The sequence below is a fragment of the Trichomycterus rosablanca genome, chromosome 12, assembly GCF_030014385.1.
Source record: "Trichomycterus rosablanca isolate fTriRos1 chromosome 12, fTriRos1.hap1, whole genome shotgun sequence".
NCBI lineage: Eukaryota > Metazoa > Chordata > Actinopteri > Siluriformes > Trichomycteridae > Trichomycterus > Trichomycterus rosablanca.
The window spans coordinates 29178457-29194870 of record NC_085999.1 but is presented as its reverse complement, the minus strand read 5'-3'; the positions used below and the strand labels follow the sequence as shown (position 1 = coordinate 29194870).

At 41.6% G+C, this 16414-nt stretch overlaps 1 protein-coding gene across 1 annotated transcript in view; it reads right to left on the bottom strand.

The window, feature by feature from the left end:
* Positions 1-16414, bottom strand: part of tmeff2a (transmembrane protein with EGF-like and two follistatin-like domains 2a) — a 181342-nt gene that overhangs the window by 31902 nt on the left and 133026 nt on the right. Inside the window, exon 5 of the mRNA XM_063006317.1 lies at positions 6517-6616. Within this exon, the coding sequence (XP_062862387.1) occupies positions 6517-6616 (100 nt within the window). The remainder of the gene's footprint in view (positions 1-6516; positions 6617-16414) is intronic.

Sequence of the window (16414 nt, the reverse complement as noted above, 5' to 3'; positions counted from 1 at the left end):
GTGCCCTACAGTGAGAGGGCTCTGGTGGCTCCTTTATGCTGTGAGATGCATTCTGCCAGCTTAAAGGCTTTCTTTTTATATCTGAGCAATATAATAGAACATTTCTATCAGGATAAAACTGGTCTCTTAAAAGGGTGACTGTGTGACCTTTTCAGGGCACAAGGGGTCACAGATTGGTTTGATAAAAATAAAAAAATAATGGAAACCATAAGCTACGGCCTTTAGGGTCGTCATACACGAATCAAATTGTTAGACAGTGCTTTATTCCATTAGCATTACATATATATTTTATAATATATTTTTAAATCTATTCAGTGTGTATCCAGATAGTTATAAAATATATTTAAGTTGTAGTAGTGGTCCAACAACTGACTAAGGCCCTTGTTGAAAAAAAAAATGTCTTAAAAGATTTACTGTTTAACAATCGACTCCAGATTCTAGCCGGGCTTCTGACAGACACATTGCATTTATACACCCTGAACATGACGCCAATCCATCACGAGGCCTCGACCATCCCTTCCAAAGACACCGCCCATCATGTCTGTATGTAGACACCCAACCGACCAATAGCACTGGGGATTCCAACCCTGGATCCCTTATTTTTTTCTTTTTTCCCTGCATTTTGAATTTTTCGCAGATGTCCCAGGTGGAAAATAGAATCAGATGGCATGTGAAGGTTGCCAGAGTGTACAAAGATATGTAAAATATGCAAACTGAATCCAAAGAGGGTAAAAACCCCAAAACAGCTATGATGGATCCCTCCTATAAGGCATTATTTTTTTTAATTCCATTTTTATTTCTTACAACTGGGGCAGCGGTGGGTCGTGTTTCCCTGTAATAACTGGGCACATTGCATTTATACACCCTGAACAGGACGCCAATCCATTGCAAGGCCTCGACCATCCCTTCCAAAGACACAGCCAATCATGTATGTATGTAGACACTTGACTGGCCAATAGCACCGCTGGGGATTCCAACCCTTTTTTGAAGATGTCGCAGGTGGAAAATAGAATCATATGGCATGCGAAGGTTGCCAGAGTGTACAGAAATATGTAAAATATGCAAACTGGGTCCAAATAGGTAAAAATCCCAATAAAGCTATGATGGATCCTTCGTATAAAGGATAATCCCTTTTATTCAATTTTTATTTCTTGCAACCGTTTTATCCTGGTCGGGGTTGCGGTAGGTCAGGTTTGCCTGTAATCACATTGCATTAACACACCCTGAACAGGATGCCAATCCATCGCAAGGCCCCAACCATCCTTCCTTAAAGACACAGCCAATCATGTCTGTACGTAGACACACGACTGACCAATAGCACCACTGGGGATTTGATTCCTGGATATTCCCAGCATTTTAAATATTTCCACTGCTTATACTGGTGCTTCGGACAGACAGCAGGAGTCTCTGTTGTAGTCGCAGAAAGATAAATGCCAATGTAGTCTTCCTTCCCTCAAACCCAGGCACTTGTGTGTTGAGCGTCTGACCAGCCTGCTGGCATTGTGGTGATCTGGATTCAAGCCAGTGGCCTAGTTGGGCATTCAACAGACACAATAGTGGGCTAGGGCTATACTGCTGCACCACTGGAGCACTGAGATGTACATGATGAAACTGAGTCTCAGACGGTGAAATAGCAGCTTTGAGCTTAAGTTAGCGACTAAAGGTTCATGTCCAATTGCATACTGTGTACTTTCCGAGTTCAGTGTACTAATAATGGCATGAGTAATGCACTAATGTGATTTGGAACAGAGCCAACATTGGGAATGTCGTTACTTTAAACACTTGAGCTGGCCTACTACTACGGAGAAAAGATGTTCTAGACGTGCTCTATTATTGTGCAATGTTTTCTTTTTTTAATTCTTATAAACAAATACATTTATATAAAATTATATAAAATGATTCATATTTGATTAATGTTTTGTAATGAGCAGTTTAAAGAAACTTTATTTGAACTTTGTATGTTGTTAATTTTATTTTTTGCATTGTCCCCATCCAAATTACCTATGTAATGTGCACTCTGGCAACCTCTGCAGATGAAGCGCTTATTATTTTTCTGCCGCACGTCTTGACCAGACAGTTGAAGTCGCTTGGTGACTCCCAACCAAGTCAGCACTTTATCTGACACGCCCAACTGTTTTTTAAAATTTTTTTTAAAGTTTTTTAAATTTGTTATAAACAAATTAATTAATATTAAATTATTTCTTTATTTTTATATTTATTGCATTTTTCCCAATTTTCCTCCCAATTTAGTCGTATCCAATTACCCGATTGCATTACGCTTCCTCTCTACTGATGCTGATCCCCATTGCTAATTGGGGAGAGCAAACTGACACGCCCCCTCCGACACGTGCAGTAGCCGACTGCATCTTTTCACCCGCATGACGCGAGTTCATATGCGAATCAGCTTTGTGTACGGAGAGACACACCCTGATCAGAATTGTTCCCCGACTCTGTGCAGACGCCATCAGTCAGCCAGCAGAGGTCGTATTTGCATCAGTTATGAGGTCCCTATCCGGCTCCCATCCTGTATGAACAACAGCCAATCAGTGTTCATGTAGCCGCCCAGCCCAGCTGAATGGCAGAGCTGAGTTTCGAACCGACGAGTTCAAAATGTCAGCTCTGGTGTGCTAGCGTGTTTTACCGCTGCGCCACATGAGCAGGCTTAATTATATTCAATTAAATATTGAAGTAACAATATACAGTTTGAAGTAACATTATTTACTTCTATCTATTTTTGAATTGTCCCTATTTAAATAAACTTAATATGTTCACTCTGGCAACCTCCACCGGTTGCCAGACACCTACTTCAGGCTTTGAGGAGGACCACAGGCTGGTAAGTGTGAAGGATTTCAGGTCAGACTCTCACCGAGAGCCTCAGCACCTATGATGGACCTCATTATTTTTCTGCCACACAAGTTGGCGTCTTGACCAGACAGTTGGAGTTGCTTGGTGACTCCCTGTCAAGCTGTCGTTTATATAAATTTAAATGTATATAATTTTATAAGTTAAATATTTCATTCATATTTGATACATGCTTTCTAATGAGCAGTTTAAAGTAGCATTAATGGAAGTTTGTATTTTGTTATTTATTTTCTTTTTTGCATTGTCCCTAATTAAATTACCTAAATATGTGCACTCTGGCAACCTCTGCCGGTTGCAAGACACTTACTGCAGGCTTTGAGGAGGCCCACTGGCTGGCACTTGTAAAAGAGTTTAGGTCAGTTTCTCACCGAGCCTCAGCACCTATGATGGAGCGCTCTTTATTTTTCTGCCGCACAAGTCGACGTCTCAACCAGGCAGTTGGAACCAAGCCGTCGCTTTATCTGACACGCCCAACTGTGCCTGATGACGCTACGCTGCCCATACTCGAACCTGAGACTCGGGTCTCAGAAATGGTGGGCTAGCATGTTACTCTGTAACCGTACAAAACAACTGAGATGGCATTTATTAAAACTAAAAATTAAAAATAGAACATTTTGAACAGCTTTTTTATGATTTCATGCCCAGTCAGCTACTCAGTACTCAACAGCAAACCTTGTGACTGAAGTACAAACAAGTCCTTGTGTAAAACGAGCATTCAGTCCCTCTAGATAAATAGTTCCTTTCAGGGTTGTAATTTGTTACCTTTGCTCCGGGCCACAGTTATTTTTGTCCTTTGGTTTTATAGTCGGGTACTTAACTGCAGTGAATTTATTTGCCGGCCGGTTGGCGAACGCTTGTCCTGCTGTGCCGTATCAAATAAACGTGATAATGGCTGAGGACGCGGACTGTTTTTAAGCGCTCGGAAAGACGGCTGCCTCGAAGGGTGCTTTTGAAGTCCAACTGATCAGATACGTATAGTTTATACCCCTGTGATTGTTTAAAAGTGGCTTGCTGGGGGAAAAGAGGTATTTTTCAAATCATTACAAGGGTACCACACGCTGTGATAAGAAGATTCTTTGTTATTTTGCTAAAAACACATGAAAGCATGAAATTTAGATGTTTCTGCTCATGGGCTTAACCTGACAAACCTGCCGGTTCTTCCTCTACAACTCCTTCTGTTCTCTTATGCCTAGTTCACACTACACGATTTTTGGCCAGATTTCGCTCGGCGACCGGTCGGCGCTTGATTTTCCGGGTCGGGAGCAACTCAGCGTTCGCTCGGCGATCAAAACTCGGCTCTCAGTCGCTAAGTGTGAACTATCCAACAACTCGACCCGACCGGCTCGCCGACCGCTCGGCGACCGGATCGAGTTTTCTAGCAAGCCAGATATCTGATCTCAGATGTACGACTGGAAATGAGTGACATGTCGAACAGCCAATGAGAACGCAGGATACAGTGCGAGGGGAAATGCAGGAGAGGATATAGTTTATATCAGGATACACCGGCACACACACGTTTTACAGTATTTCTGATTTGATCCTCTACAAAACATAACACCCACGCTGCATTACAAAATTATTAATTAACCTCCAACTTACTATAGAAGAATCTATACTGTTTGTGTTGCCAAATCCACTCAGATTCATTTATTTTCCTCTTTGATTTTACGCTGCACATCAGCTCACAAACTTTGATCACTCGCTACTTGTTGACGTGCATTTTTGGACGTGGTATCATTAAACCATTAGTCACTTCTCGCGTTTGTTCTCGTGACTAAACGTAGTTTGGGAGACCAGAGAAGCTCACCCGCGATTCCAGTTGGTGATGGATCGTGTAGTGTGAAACCCCCTATCGCCGATCAGTCGTGTAGTGTGAAATATACACTGACTGAAAGACTCCCGGGTGCAAGAGATTCAGTCGTGTAGTGTGAACTGTACAGCGACCTGACGACTGGGAAAGTCGTGTAGTGTGAACTTGGCATTAGACCCCCCGTGTTCAAAAAATTTCTGGGACCTTCCTGACACAGGTAATGATACTACTCTTACACTCTCAGCAAGGATGACGGAAGGTATTGTCTTCTTGCTCATGGGAAGATGTATTTATTTTTTTGTCTGGTGAACTGGTGGTGGGAGCTTCCTGACCTGGGTTTGCTTCAGCAGGTCTGCATCACAACTCAATCTGAATCTTTCCTAGTCACTGTCAAATGACCTTTGCACTTTTGGGACAGGCAAATCAAATATACAGTATGTCCATTCTCAAATACCCGACATAGTTTGAAATAGATCTATATGACATCACAAGAAATCTCCCATATGCCAATAGCCTATTGATTTTCCCATCCAATTATGGGTTATTCTTTTTTACTCCTCTCAATTAAATGCACCTGGACCCCTTCAAGGCTGGTTGAGAACCACTGCTCTACAGCACATGTTCTCTATGGAAGTCACTCATATTCTTGTCCAGCCTTGAACCATAACAGTGTGTCTGTGGGAATTTTGAATCAGTTGCACGGGTCTGATAGTGGACATGGGACGACCTGCCGGCCCGCCTGGATTTCGATCAAACCAAAAGCTGCTCCCACCAACCTCGACCCACCTTAAAGCCACAAGTAAAAGCAAGGTGTGAGGAACACCAGTGGCCAGCACAGAACCCTGAACCCCACTGAACACCTTTGTGATAAACTAACATCAACTATGCGCAAGATCTTCTCATCCAACATTGTGCAAATTCTCATAGACAAACTCCAAAATCTTGAGTACTTTTCCCAGAAGAGTAAGGGCTGTTATAGCTGCAAAAAGGAAAGTTGGAACTTTATTTTAAAGCCCATGGTTTTAAAGCTCATGGTCAGATGTCCACATACTTTTGGCAGTATGGTGTACAAATAATCTGCAAGCAAGTGCAGTTACCATGAGCTTGTTAGACAAAACAAGCTGGAGTTCCTTCCTAGTGTCCGAAGCCATTTCAACATCCACTTTTCTTTTTTTTCTCCCCTCTTTTTCTCCCCCTTTAGCGCATTCAATTGTTCAATTTGCATCGTGCTTCCTCTCTGTCTATGCCGAACCCTGCCCTGACCGAGGAGATCGAAGCTAACCCATATCCCCCTCCAAAACATGGGCAGCAGCCGGATGCATTTTTGCCACCCACACATTGATGAGTTTGGTGCCACCTAGCGTTGCATGCGGAGAGACACACCCTAAGGGCACTGTTCCTCATCTCTGTGCAGGCGCCTCTAATCAGCCGGCAGAGGTCGTAATCGCATTCTGACAGAGAGAGACCCACATCCGGTTCTTTGTCCCACCCCCCAATTGAGCAACCGGCCAATCGTTGCTCATACAGCCACTCAGCCTCGGACCGGTGAGGCAGAGCTGCATTCGATACGAGGTACTCAGAATCTAGGTGGCAACATCCACTCTTCTAAAATGGGCTTTTCATGAGATTCTGGAGTGTGTCTGTGGGAATTTGTGGCCATTCCGACAAAAGAGCATTTAGGAGGTCAGGCACTGATGTTGGCCTGGCTTGCAATCAAGGTTTCAAGGTGCCACTTTTGCCATTATAGGTGTCCACATACTTTTGACCATATAGTTTTGACATACAAGTGTAAAAATAGAACAATAATGGCTCGTCATGTATTTTAGTTTCATTTCTTGACTCACCAAACGTCCTCCGCGTCCACGTCGCACTCGGCCCCGAACTGGCAGATGTCGCAGGTGGACGTCTCCTTCTGCCCATTCTCCGCCGAGCCCTCGTTCCCTGCTGGGGCCACACAAAGAACACAAACAGAGTCAAGAATCGAATAAAGGACACATTAGGCTGTGAATGATAATGACCCAGAAAGTGAAGCCTGGACCCTCACAAATCAGCAGGAAAAGGACTGGCGGCGTGAGGAAGAGGAGGTGGCGGCGGGAGCAATAATTCTTGCTCCATCATTGTCTCTTGATCTCGAGCCCGGTTGAAAATCCCCCGCTGATCTTTTCCAAGCCTTCCTGCTCATTTCATTCTGATGAGTACCAACTTGTCGCTCAGATGGAGGCTTCCCGGGGGCGGCCGGAGCTTAAGACCTCTCGCTATTGCGTATCGGCCCTTATCATTGGACGGGCTGGGAAGCAATCCCACATGCCGTGGAATTTAATTGTGTTCGCTTCTGGAAGGATCTACGCACCCCCTGCTGATCCTGAGCCTTATAAATGAGGCACGAAAAGAAAGAGATGAAGTAATCTCATCTTTGATCTATTTTCTGCTCCATGTTTGTGTATATGCACTAAAGTCTGTGCTAATGCTAAGTATGGTGCAAGTTGCTTGTTCTTTTATTGTTATTGGCCCGCTTTGTTAAGCAGGATGAGCATCTTGTACAGGGTGTATTTCTGTACGGAGACCGGTGTTTCTGGGTGGCACCGGGCCCACCACGACCCTCGACTGAGCTAAAATATAGATTTCCTAATTCATCCTTCTGAAGTTCCAGCATTTGCATTTGCCAGCGCTGTGTCTAGTACACTAAATCTATCACGCTTGCTTGTCAGTCTGTCAGATTTGCCGATAGATCGCTACACCAGCTTGTTCCTCTCGGTTTTGATCGTGGAAACGGTTGTAGCAGATGTCTGTAGCAAAGGTTGCCAGATCTAATCAAGTGCATATCCTAATCTTGAGGCCCCATCATCACAAACTGATAAGTGTGTATTTCTAAAACTACTGTTTAACATGCTAAAATGTTAACGTTGGTGTAAAGTGCACAATATATGGATCCCTGAGCACATGGTTTAATAGGTAATATAGAACACATATCAGTACAGGACTCTTCAGTGACTGCTTGATTTATTTGTACACCAGTTATTAATTATTATTAAGCATTATTGCAGGACCTGGTGCACCCTATGGTGCAATCCCTTTTACTTAAAGCTGTTCCTATATTTCACATAATAATGCCCCAAACATGCCACAAAAATGATTAAACATATTTTAATGAGTGTTCAGGTTCAGATGTTCTATCCCACAAGTTTGGGGAACGCCCTTTTCAGTCTCAGCATGATTATACCAGTGTGCACAAAGAAAGCTTTATAAAGACATGGTTTGATGACTACCTGCACTGAACAGAGCCTTGATCTCAACCTTATTGTATATATTTGGTATGAACTGGAACATCAGCTGTGAGCCAGGCCTTCATGCCAAACAATTTGTGTATGCTTATTTTTATTTGTGCACTCTGGTGGAGCTGAAAATGTAAAAAAAAAAAAAAAAAGTATAGAGAATTAGAAAATGTAAAATTAAAATAGAAACTTAGATTATAATTAGAAAATTCTACTTTTCTAATTATAATCTAAGTTTCTATTTTAATTTTACATTTTCTAATTCTCTATACTTTTTTTTTTTTTTTTACATAAAAAACCCATTTAGTAGTAATTAGTGCAGTAATATTTATTGTCCAATTCTGTAATTACTAATTACTCCCTGCTGTATGACTATATATGTGACAAACTTTGATTTAATTTGACTGATGCAGCTAATGTTTATTGCAGCGATTCTTGGAAAGTGTGACTATGAGTGTGGAAACAATGTCTCAGAACAAAAAGTAATAAAATTCTGATAAGGTTCTGTTTCCAATTTCAATATGGGACGCTTATTCATTTTGCCCTGGACTCAGATTTAGCGCTTGGAGCAAAGAAAACTGTGCTATTTTAGTAAAAATAAACTTCATTTTACAGACAGTAGGAGATTGAATAACATCGCCCGAACACTGGAAACGATACTAAAACTGACCTCAGAGCTAAGAATACCTCAGCTTGTCCTTTTTATTTTGGTTCACTGAGTGAGTAATATAGTAGACTAATCTTTCTCTAACCCTCTTGACTGCGGGGGCGCCATACAATGGTATTATTTGGGTGGTGGATGATTCTCAGCACTGCAGTGACAATGACATGGTGGTGGTGTGTTAGTGTGTGTTGTGCTGGTATGAGTGGATCAGGCACAACAGCGCTGCTGAAGTTTTTAAATACCGTGTCCACTCACTGTCCACTCTATTAGACACTCCTATCTAGTTGGTCCACCTTGTAGATGTAAAGTAAGAGACGATCGCTCATCTATTGCTGCTGTTTGAGTTGGTCATTTTCGAGACCTTCATCAGTAGTCACAGGACGCTGCCCACGGGGAGCTGTTGGCTGGACATATTTTTGGTTGGTGGACTATTCTCAGTCCAGCAGTGACAGTGAGGTGTTTAAAAACTCCATCAGCATTGCTGTGTCGTATCCACTCATACCAGCACAACACACACTAACCACCACCATGCCAGTGTCACTGCAGTGCTGAGAATGATCCACCACTTAAATAATACCTACTCTGTAGTGATCCTGGGAGAGTCCTGACCATTGAAGAACAGCATGAAAGGGGAGCTTCTGTATGGTAAGTGGAGCTGATAAAATGGACAGTGAGTGTAGAAACAAGGAGGTGGTTTTAATGTTATAACTGATCAGTGTATATGTATATATGACAAATAAAGACATTCTGTTCTATACAGTGACTTGAAACAAGAATCGAGCCATGATCCCCAGGACCCTAATTCTGAGCACCAAGACTCATTATGTTATTTTGCTGTAATTCTTTAAAAATGATGTGATTTTGTGTTTGTTTTGCACCATGCAGGCACAAATGTCACCGGAGACGCCAATCAGGGATTCATCTCGCTTAGAATCAATAAGCCTCAGCATAACCATATTGGCAGGCAGCGTCACTAAAGGATCCGTTCTAAAGTTAAAGCTCGCCGGTATCCAGTGTCCTATCTGACGGGGCCGAGCGGCCTCGGGCTTAGCGCCTAATCTAAACCTGAGCCTGCGAGCGGCAGCTTATTAAAACGTGCACGCTGCTTTTCCCCAAGGGCAGGGCAAATCCCACGGCCCAAGAGGAGGAAAGCAAAATAAGGGAAGTGAGAAGCTGTACCAATTATCTTCATTTCCTTCGCTCCTGGACGGGAGCTCTCTTTGTATTGATCTGTACTGACCAGAAGCGGAGTCGATCGCCCGCCCCGCTTTCATCGCTTTCATCTCAGACTGCTCCATTTAAGAATTAAGTGCATGGGGTTTTGAGCTGCTGAGCGTGTCTGGAAACTGACAATCTAGGCTATGCTAAGCTGCATTTAACAACTGGGTCAACACTTCGATGCTCATTAGAGATTAAAACCTTTCGGCGGATAATTGCTTTCATGGTTTATATTTAGTCATGTCCATGCCCATTAAATGTGTACGACAAAGTTTTTTTTCCCTTTCATGTCCTCAAGCCGTAACGATTTATGAAGCCTTTAACGTTACTGATACTCAAGTCAATTCTGTCTCACTGACATGGTAGAAATAAGACAAGAGTGGGAACGTTTTGCTATGAAAGACTGAAAGGATCCATTCGCTAACAGGGAATAAACGTTGCAGCGTTTGTGCTTTGATGGACGAGGCTCAAATATTGCACATTAGGTAAAAGCATGAAGGTGAATAAGGGAGGGAGAGATGATAGAGAGCATCATATAACCCATCACGTAGATGATGAATGAGAGTTTCCTATCTGCCACACACACTGCACAGAGAATGACCTTGTAACAAGCAGGTAAAAAATACAGGGTGGCAAAAAATGTATACACGTTTTAACAGATGTTATCTAGGACTTTTTCAAAGCTGAATTGAATTACGGTAGCAGTGTGTAGTATTGTGTTTATTCATTCATTCATTGTCTGTTTTACCACTGCTTTATCCTATTTAGGGTCACAGTGGGTCCAGTTTACTGGGAGAAAGACAGGAAACACCCCAGACAGGTCACCAGTCCATCGCAGGGTCCATCACTTTAGTATCTCCAATCAACCTGCCAGCATGTTTTATGACTGTGGCCGGAAACTGGAACACCACGAGGTAACCCCACACAGACACAGGGAGAACATGCAAACTCCACACAGAAAGGACCTGGACTGCTCCACATGGGAATCAAACCCAAGACCACCCAAGACTCGCTGTAAGCCAACACGTTTTTGATGTCCTCTGATAAAAAGGCATTACACATCCTGTTACAAAGCCATGGCATCTATAACAGCCTCAAATCTGCAAATTTCTGAGGTCAGACAATGATGGATGTGAAAGCCTGTCTGTCAGTCATCTTTTAATTCACCACATAGGCAATTGCAAATAAAATAAATAAATAAATAAATAAATAAATAAAAAACTATAAATGAATAAAAATAAATAAATAAATAAATAAATAAATAAATAAAAAACAATAAATAAATACAAAAATGAAAAAAAAAAACCATAAATAAAAAACAATAAAAAAATAAAAAAATAAAAAAAATACATAAATAAAAAGCAATAAATAAATACAAAAAATTAAAAATAAATAAATAAATAAAAAACAATAAATAAATAAGAAAAATTAAAAATAAATACTTAAATAAAAAACAATGAATAAATACAAAAATAAAATAAAATACTTAAATTAAAAAAGAATGAAGACAGAATAATAAATAAATAATTATATATCTATATATAATATTATAATATTAAATAAAGTTATTAAAAATAAATGTTAAATAGAATTTAAATGTAATTTAATTTGGAATTTAATTTAATTTTAAATTAGAATTTATTTTTAAAGTTTAATATAATAAAACAATTAAAAATAATAACTAAACATTTATTTATCATTTATTATTTTAATAATAAATAAATGAATAAATATATTAATAAATAAAACTACAAAAAGCAACTGCAATCATATGGATAGTGTTTCTCCAGCACATCCTGTCTTTAGGCTTCTTTATGGCTTGTTTATTGTTCCTCTAATTGTATCCATCCATCTTGTTGCTGGCTGTCCTCTTTCTCTTTTACCTATAGTTGTTTTTCCCCCCCAAAGAATTAGTTCCTCTAATAAAACAGAAAGAGTTTCAGTTTGGTTATCAGAGCTTTGAGTTAAGAGGTTAGGTTTGATTCTGTTTGATTCCACTTGTTTGTCTTCTTTGCCGTCCAGGACACACTTAAAAGTTTTCTCCAGCACAAAGGTTCTTCCTGCTCGGCTTTGGATTGTAGTGATGTGGTCTAACATTTCTGCCATGAAACACCCACAATCTGATGTGATATCTATCAGTGGCAGAAAATAACGAGCAGTGGGCGTCTTGACGGACACGCAGGTCAAATGCTTATGAACAGATAAAGGAGCTGGAGCAGGCTAGTCTGCACGATCGATACACAGCATGGTGCTGACACAGGTAATAGGATAGTGTGCTAGCAGGTCATGCTATGTTAGTGGTTTCTATCTAATGGCACTAGACCTTCATGGACTCACCTCTGAATAAAATAAAGAATGAAGCTTTCTAACATTTTAAGCAACTGTGGCCCAACTTGGTGTAGCATCCAATGTCCTACAAAGTGTGGAACAAATAAAGTGAAGAGCGAGTCTGATTAGTGCACTGTGAATGGTTTGTTTCACACTTTGTAGGACATTGGATGCGCAGCCTGGAAAACACTTGTAAACACTGTCCGCATGAGTAAAAGTCAAGCGAGGAAAACTATGCAGTAAGAGTACAAACAGATTTTTAGAAGATCTAAAGTCTATACTAAACTTTTGCAATTCCTTTAAACTCTTCTGGTGTTGGTGCTGGATTTAGAAAAACTGTTGGGAGTGGCTGTGATTAGTTATGTGATTCATTTAAACCCAAATTATTCTACAATAGAATAAGACTACAGTTAACTAGTTAAAAAAGTGCTAAAACTTTTTGAAGAACCCTTGTATTATATACAAATGCAATTGTGCAGCCTTTGAGCGGTAGTAAAGATTTCTTAATTTTTTGTATTTTTCCCAATTTTCCTCCCAGTTTAGTCATATCCAGTTACCCGATTGCATTACGCTTCCTCTCTACTGATGCTGATCCCCACTTCTGATTGAGGAGAGCGAGACTGACACACGCCCCCTCTGACATGTGTGCAGTAGCCAACTGCATCTTTTCACCTGCACAAGGTGAGTTCATATGCGGATCAGCTTTGTGCACAGAGAGACACACCCTGTCCACACTATCCCTTGACTCTGTGCAGACGCCATCAACCAGCCAGCAGAGGTCATAATTGCACCAGTTATGAGGTCCCTCTCAGGCTTATCCCACCCTATATGAACAACAAGCTGGATGGCAGAGCTGAGTTTCAAACCGACAAGTTCGAAATGTCAGCTCTGGTGTGCTAGCATGTTTTACCGCTGATTTCTGATGGATTTCGTACATCGAATACATCTTGGGATGAACTAAATCAAACAAAAAGGCTATTCATGATGTTTTGAATGTTATAGCAATCTTAAAGTGTTTAAAGTATCAAAGTGTTTAAAGTATTTCTTGCGTTCTGTGTTGCACCCTGGTCCCGGAGGAACGTTGTTTCATTTTATTATATACTTGTATATAGCTAAAACGACAATAAAGCCTCTCTTAAACTCTTGAAACTCTCAGCGCTTCTGCCAAAAAAAAAAATGCATAAAATCTTTCTAAAACGTGTAAGAATTTCCGTAGCTCTCGAACACTCTGCCAGTCCTTGAGTGTTCCTCATGTACTCGGAGATAATTTCCCTGCATAGCAAAATCATAAAACCGTCTTCTTAACCCAGTCGGGTCTTCACGAGTGGACGACATGCCAAAAAGCCGCTTTTTTCCACACCTCACGAGGATGTCACCAGCAATTCATTTGCTCGTGTAATTACAGCAATCGTCCTACCAGAGTGTCTCTGACCGAGCGAGGGCGTCTCATTCCATGAAGTGCTTCCGAGACCCCTTTTCCTGCTTATGTAAAGCCCTCCAAAATGGCAGTGGGCTGCCAAAAAGAGGCAGAAAGAGGTAGAGAGCCATGAGAGGGGATATCAAAGTGGAGCAACCTCCTCAAACAGATTACAGGAGGAGCATTAGATGAGGATTAAAGCTTCATTTTGGATCCGGTATAGACCGGATCAGCGACACGCTTCTCTACTCGAGCCATTTTGATCAGGGGTTTTTCGGCATTCCGAAAATACCAGTCGCCTTCACAGTTATTCAAAATCCCTGATGATGCAGCAGTCTGGTTTGGGGTAGAGCCCCAGTGCATGCATTGCTTCAGGTAGGCCAGTAAATCCGTTCATGTGTTCTGATCTGTAACCGAGTCGAACTGAAAGCTTCCTGGGGATGATTTTTTCAGAGGGCTGATGTTACTGACCGCATAACAGAAGGCAAGAAAGCTGGAAAAGTGAAAGAAGCCAGCACACAATGAAGAATGAAAAATACCTGCATTTGTGTAGAGCGTATTTGTGGTGTAATGGCTGCAGTTTATTGCAAATCTTGTGTGCTAATCATCATTTTTATGAAGAAAGGGGGTAGAATGTTAGCTTTAGCACAGGTGCACTCACAAAAACCAGAGCTATGATAAGATAATAACTTTTTGGCAGTAATTCTGGTCTATATAATGACATGGACACCAAAACCAGAGTAAACTATAATGGTGGGAGAATCATTATATGTAGCTACTTTTGTGTAAACATTATTGAAGGCGCTCAAGTAGTGCAGCGGTAAAACATGCTAGCACACCAGAGCTGACATTTCAAACTCATCGATTCGAAACTCATCTCTGCCATCCGGCAGAATGGGCGCCTACATAAACAACGATTGGCTGTTGTTCAAGGTAGGGTGCCGAAGGGGATTCCTCATAACTGATGCAATTACGACCTCTGCTGATTGGATGATGGCAACTGCACAGAGACGAAGAGTAATGTGATCAGGGTGTGACTCTCCATACACAAAGCTGATCCGCATATGAACTTGCCTCATGCAGGTGAAAAGATGCAGTCGGCTACTGCACACGTGCCGGAGGGGCCGTGTGTTAGTCTCGGCTCTCCTCAATCAGAATGAAGATCAACATCACTAGAGAGGAAGCATAATGCAATCGGGTAATTGGATATGACTAAATTGGGAGGAAAATTGGGGAAGAATGTATAACACATATCCTGAGGAAAATCCTAAAGATGTGTCTAACCTAGGGTGGCACAGTGGTTCGGTGGGTAGCACTGTTGCCTCAGAGCAAGAAGGATCTGGATTTGATTCCCAAGTGGAACAGTCCAGGTCCTTTCTGTAAGGAGTTTGCATGTTCTCCCTGTGTCCGTGTGGGTTTCCTCCGGGTGCTCCGGTTTCTTCCCACAGTTCAAAGACATGTAGTCAGGTTAATTGGAGGTACTAAATTCTTCCTAGGTGTGTGTGTGTGTGTGTTTACTTGTGTTTGCCCTGTGAAGGACTGGCAACCTGTCCAGAGTGGTTCCGGAATTTTGTCCAGTGAATTGTACCCACCCAAGCACCCAAGGAACTAAACTAAGAAACAACTACAAACATAAAGCCAGAATACGCCTAGACAGGTTTCTAAAAAAAGTGAAGGTGATTACAAGGTCAGCCAAATACATGTCATTCCTATATCATCATTCTGATGGCACATTGTAAAATATTGGGTGACGTTGCTGTCCAAGGCAATTTGTGGTTCCATGAGCATACATTGAAACAGAGACTGGACAAAATAACTTTGATGGGAGTCCAATAAGTGTGTTAAAAAACTATAAACCTATAGTTATGTAGCACAAGTGTGTTGTTAATACAGTTCATGTGTTTAATGTGTACTGTCCCTTTAAGAGTCGTTTGTTAACCAGTGGTGATTCATAGTAAACGTTTAGAAAGTAAATTGATTATTTCAAGATTGTAGTGTAGCCTCGTGAAGTTCTGATCGCAATATTAGACTTTATATGTTACATTTCACGTTTTTGGATGCATTTTTGGTATGTTTATTTGTTAATCGACGTTTTAATGAATGTTTATTAAGGTTATTAGTTAACCTTGTATTACATGCTTGAGTATGTATTCAGAGATGGGGACTCGAGTCTCACGTAAGTCGCACACACAGCGACTTCAGACTCGACTCGGACTCGTTTGAAATGATTCGGACTCGACTCGTGACTCGCAAAAAATTACTTGTGGACAGCAAAAGTCAGCAACATTAGTTAGTGTGACAATTATATATATATATATATATATATGGGGAGGCACGGTGGTTAAGTGGGTAGCACTCACAACGAGAAGGTCCTGGGTTCGATCCCCGGGTGGGGTGGTCCGGGTCCTTTTTGAGCGAAGTTTGCATGTTCTCCCCATGTCTGCGTGGGTTTTCTCTGGGTGCTCCGGTTTCCTCCCACAGTCCAAAGACATGCCGCTAGGCTAATTGGAGACACTGAATTGTCCCATAGTTACCTAGCCGCTGGGATGCACAGACCAGTGCATTGTAGTGCTGGTCCCATGCCTGGATGAATAGGGAGGGTTGTGTCAGGATGGGCATCTGCGTAAAACTGTGCTAAACCCCGCCGGCAACCCCTAACGGGAAGAAGCTGGAAATGCCGACCTCGTAACCGAAAAACGGGACAAAGGCCGAGGAACAAGAAGATGCGAAGTGATGAAGCGTCGCTCCCTACTTAAAATGGTGGAATACCCTACCTAGTGCACTTCACAGTAACAGATAATGTGAATGGAACACGCCTACAGAATTGGCGCTGATGATTTTAA